The sequence below is a fragment of the Salvia splendens genome, chromosome 14, assembly GCF_004379255.2.
Source record: "Salvia splendens isolate huo1 chromosome 14, SspV2, whole genome shotgun sequence".
Classification (NCBI taxonomy): Eukaryota; Viridiplantae; Streptophyta; class Magnoliopsida; order Lamiales; family Lamiaceae; genus Salvia; species Salvia splendens.
The window spans coordinates 11545220-11549148 of NC_056045.1; the positions used below are offsets into that span (position 1 = coordinate 11545220).

Consider the following 3929-nt stretch of genomic DNA (forward strand, 5'->3'; position numbering starts at 1 on the left):
AGTCTTTCTCTATAGTCGATGAGAGGTTAAATTCTGCCTCCTTTCGTCATAGAAGGAGGTCACTGGGACGAGGCAGCCCTTCTGTTAGTGGTGGCGGAGCAGGGTCTTTAGACCGAGAAATTCTTAGGCGAGCTTTTAGGGCGATGTAAATCTCCACGGGGTCAGTGCCGATGGGAAAACTTCCAAGCACAGAGTCCACACGCCCTATGTCAGCCGGGTCCATATATTGGAGTGGGCCGATGAATCTAGGGGGCGATAATGGTGTTTTGGTGATTGGTGGACTTGGTGGTGAAAAGGATCTCTGATTATTACTGTTGAGACTGGCTCCTGAAGAAAACGAGGAGGTATTGGAGGTCTCGAGTTGATTGCCCTGCATTTCTTTCTGATTATGTTTACTGGTGACTTGAATTTGGAGAGAATTAGATGAGGATAGCACAAGGGTTCTGAAGGCAGTTGATAGAAAGTGAGATTCGGAAAACCCCCTTTTATACTCAAACTCCGATTGTTGAGATCCCTGCCTATTGACATCTCTGCAACTTTTCGCGTACTGGCGAGCCTTTTTATAATGCCAGATGGCAAAGCTTCTCCGATACGCTTCCTTCCTCTCTCCAGGTCGTCCTTCCATTTCAACAGTCGGCGCCGCCTGACACCTCTCTAATTACTGCGCACGTCTTATCATCACCTGCTCTTATCAACTCAATCACTGCACCACCAATTAAATTCAATTTGTACTGATCACGTGGAACATTAAATCCCGATGGCAGCTCACATAATTCCACTTGATCAGTTCCTTTCCTCCACTTCCAATTTTTTTTATTAACTAAGAAAAACTTGACACACTTAAAAAAAACTATTTACACTAACAAGGATTTGACCGGGTCTCCTTGGAATGTCACTTGATCAGATTAAGAGATTTAGAATTTGTCGCTTGATCAAGCAGACTATCCATGAATACCCGATCACTCCTTCTACCTGTTTACTGACGTGAGCTAGGCATTGGTAGTGAAATGTCATCCACTACAAACGCCTCCATTCCGTTCCTTCCGGGTAACTTGCTTTCCTCCAGACTGTTGGTCCTTCCTACGAACTTTGCCCTTTTAGGCGCAAGTTGCTCCCAGCTTCTCTGTTTGCTTTGATCAATCCTCATTTCCTGGCAGATCCGCTATTCTTCAGACTTCGACTTGATCAGATGCATGTGCCTTTTAGGGAAGTGGTTTGGAATGGCTTTCGTATTTTCTTTTTGCAGAATTTGGCGTAGGTGACCCGCCTCTATGTTTTCACATCTTCTCCTATCAACTGCTTCCCACTCAAACTCCTGTAGAAGGAGTAACCATCTGATCAAATACGGGTTTGATCTCCTCTTCGACGATAGGTATTTGATGGCCGCATGGTTTGTATACACCATCACTTTGGAACCTCGTAGGTGTTGTCTGAACTTCTCAAATGCGAAGACTAATGATAGCATCTCTTTTTTGGTCACATCATAGTTCCTTTGCGCCTAACCCAAGGTTTTTGATGCATAGAGGACAACATAACTTTTCCCCTGGATTTTCTGACTTAATATTGCTCCCAAAGCACAGTTACTAGTCTCACATATCACCTCAAAGGAGTGATTCCAGTCATGGCCGCGTATTATAGAATAACTCATCAATCGATCTTTCAGAAATGGGAACGCGGCCTTGCAGACATCAGAAAATTTAAACTTTACGTCATCCTGGGGAAGCTTCGTCAAGATCTGGGCTCTTCCGGCGAAATCCTTGATGAGTCCTCCACGAGCCCCAGCGTACTTTAACAAGGCTCTGATCTCCTCCTGGTTAATAGGGTACGGAAGTTTTGCCACATGAGTGTGCCTTGCCATGACTGTTCGAGGTTCCGACCAGTTTGAACTTCGCTTCCTGGGCATCAGCTGGGGTTAGTGTTGGAAGAGTAGTTCTTCCTATTTCTGCAATCGTGGTTTGACTGTTTTGTGATCTGTCTGGCTGTACAAGTCCTTGAAAGCCATCGGTGATGCTGATACGGAAAGTAGTTGCCTTGTAAACGAGGATTCCTTCTTCAGCATTCCTTTTAATGGAGCGGCTTGGTCAGGTGGTCTCTCGACCCTTCTTGGTTGAGTAATCTCTCTTGCCTCGGCTGGTTGTGATGACTGGCAAAATTCCATAATTGCCCCTCTAATGGCTTGATCATCCATTGCTCCAGTCATTGTCGTATCAAACCATTCTGCTGCCTCTCTCTTCAGCTGTTCATCTTCAGTGTAACCAAAGGATGGCTCTTCGAAGGATTCCTTTTTTGAATACTCCTATTTTCGAGGGCTAATAGCGTTTACTGTTTGTATGCTCTCTCTGCCCTGTGGCTTTTTTGCCGCTTCATTAATGCCGACCGTAAGTCGCTCTCCTTTAAACTCCAGATTAATTGTCCCATGGCGGACGTCAATAACTGTTTTGGCGGTGGATAGGAAAGGTGTCACGACCGCCCTTTAGGGTTAATAAATACGGGCGATCGTGATTAAAAGGAATTAATAAACAGACGAAGAAAACTAGGGTTTCAATAAAGAGTTTGACCAACAATTAATATTTAATAAAAAAATAAAATAAAAAAAGGCCAAGAGGTTGACATTATCCAAATAATTAGGTTCAAAGCTAAATGAATGATGAGTAAAAACAATGTCTCAGCGGAAGCGTTCAACAAAAAAAGTGACGTCATGTATGCAGACACAACGACACTCGTAGTTCAAAACTAACCAAACAATACTTCAACTTTAAATTGCTCAACACCACTAATTGCTCGTCGCCGCTCAACCTGCACAGAGGGAAAACACATGCAGGGCTGAGTACTATAAAATATACTCAGTGGGCTCTTGCCGAAAACATTTTCAATAAAAATAATTTTTATCATGCAATACATAAGTAACCATCGGGGTTTAGCTTTAGAAAGGCCCGAGGCACTCAAAATCATTTCTCATTGTAAAAGTCGATTGATCAGTCATTTTCCCATAGACGTTAGCCATATCTGCCAATACATGACTTGGAATGTGGCCACAAACCAAGTCACTGGACCGGCCAGCCCGTACGCTAGCACACAATCTACCATAGGTGTACACTAGTCCAAGTAGGGTTTGCGGCCATACGAGGACCGGAATTCGATTTATATAATAATGGCATAAAGCCACATCAGATAGGCATGTTAAAAATCAAATCACGGCATGATAATACAGTTTCATTCCCATCGATAAAATATTTAGGACATCGTCCTTATTTAAAAGAAAGCCCACCTCGACTGCTTAATTCTCAAGTACTTTCTTCCCCTTGGTTTCACGATTCACTTGCAATGATTCACCTTTAACATTTAGATAATATATATCAACACACTTTTCAAATAAATAAATAAAAAATGCATGCATCCTAAGTGAAGTTATTTATCTCATTTTTTTCTCAGTTTTCGATCATTCGGCGGCCGCTTATGCCCCTAATTCCTTCGTTGGCTCCTCGTACTTTCCACCACGATGTCAAATAAATTCCCAAAATTTATTTAAGCGCATAACTAAATTATCGCAACTATTTCTCTTTGTTAAGAAAATTATGTATATATTCCGGGCTTGAGATAAATTATTCATACTTCATAATTAATTCGGGATTTAATTAAATAATTTCGTCACGATTAATTATCGGCCCAAAGATTTATTTAAAAGCCACAAAGCTTAATTATTTCCCCACCTTATATCTCCAATTAAAACTTTAAAGCCCAAACAATTAAATGGAGTCCATACTTTAATAATTCAACCTATTTCAACTAATGAAGCCCAATTCCTAAAAAAACAAAAGGCCCATACTCCCACCATCCTCCACTTCTCTCTCTGTCTCTCCCTCCCTCTATTCTCTCTATCTATCGAAAAAACAAATAGAAGAAGTTCCCCCAAAATTCTTCGTCCGTCT

General features: G+C 41.8%; 1 protein-coding gene across 1 annotated transcript; it reads right to left on the reverse strand.

Annotated features, from left to right (window-relative positions):
• Nucleotides 1-1162: 1162 nt before the first annotated feature.
• On the reverse strand, nt 1163-1858 carry LOC121764185. The gene is made up of 2 exons (XM_042160241.1): nt 1601-1858; nt 1163-1498 (listed from the first exon to the last, which is right to left on the reverse strand). The coding sequence occupies exons 1-2, from the start codon at nt 1856-1858 to the stop codon at nt 1163-1165; spliced, it is 594 nt and encodes a 197-aa protein (XP_042016175.1).
• Nucleotides 1859-3929: the final 2071 nt, after the last annotated feature.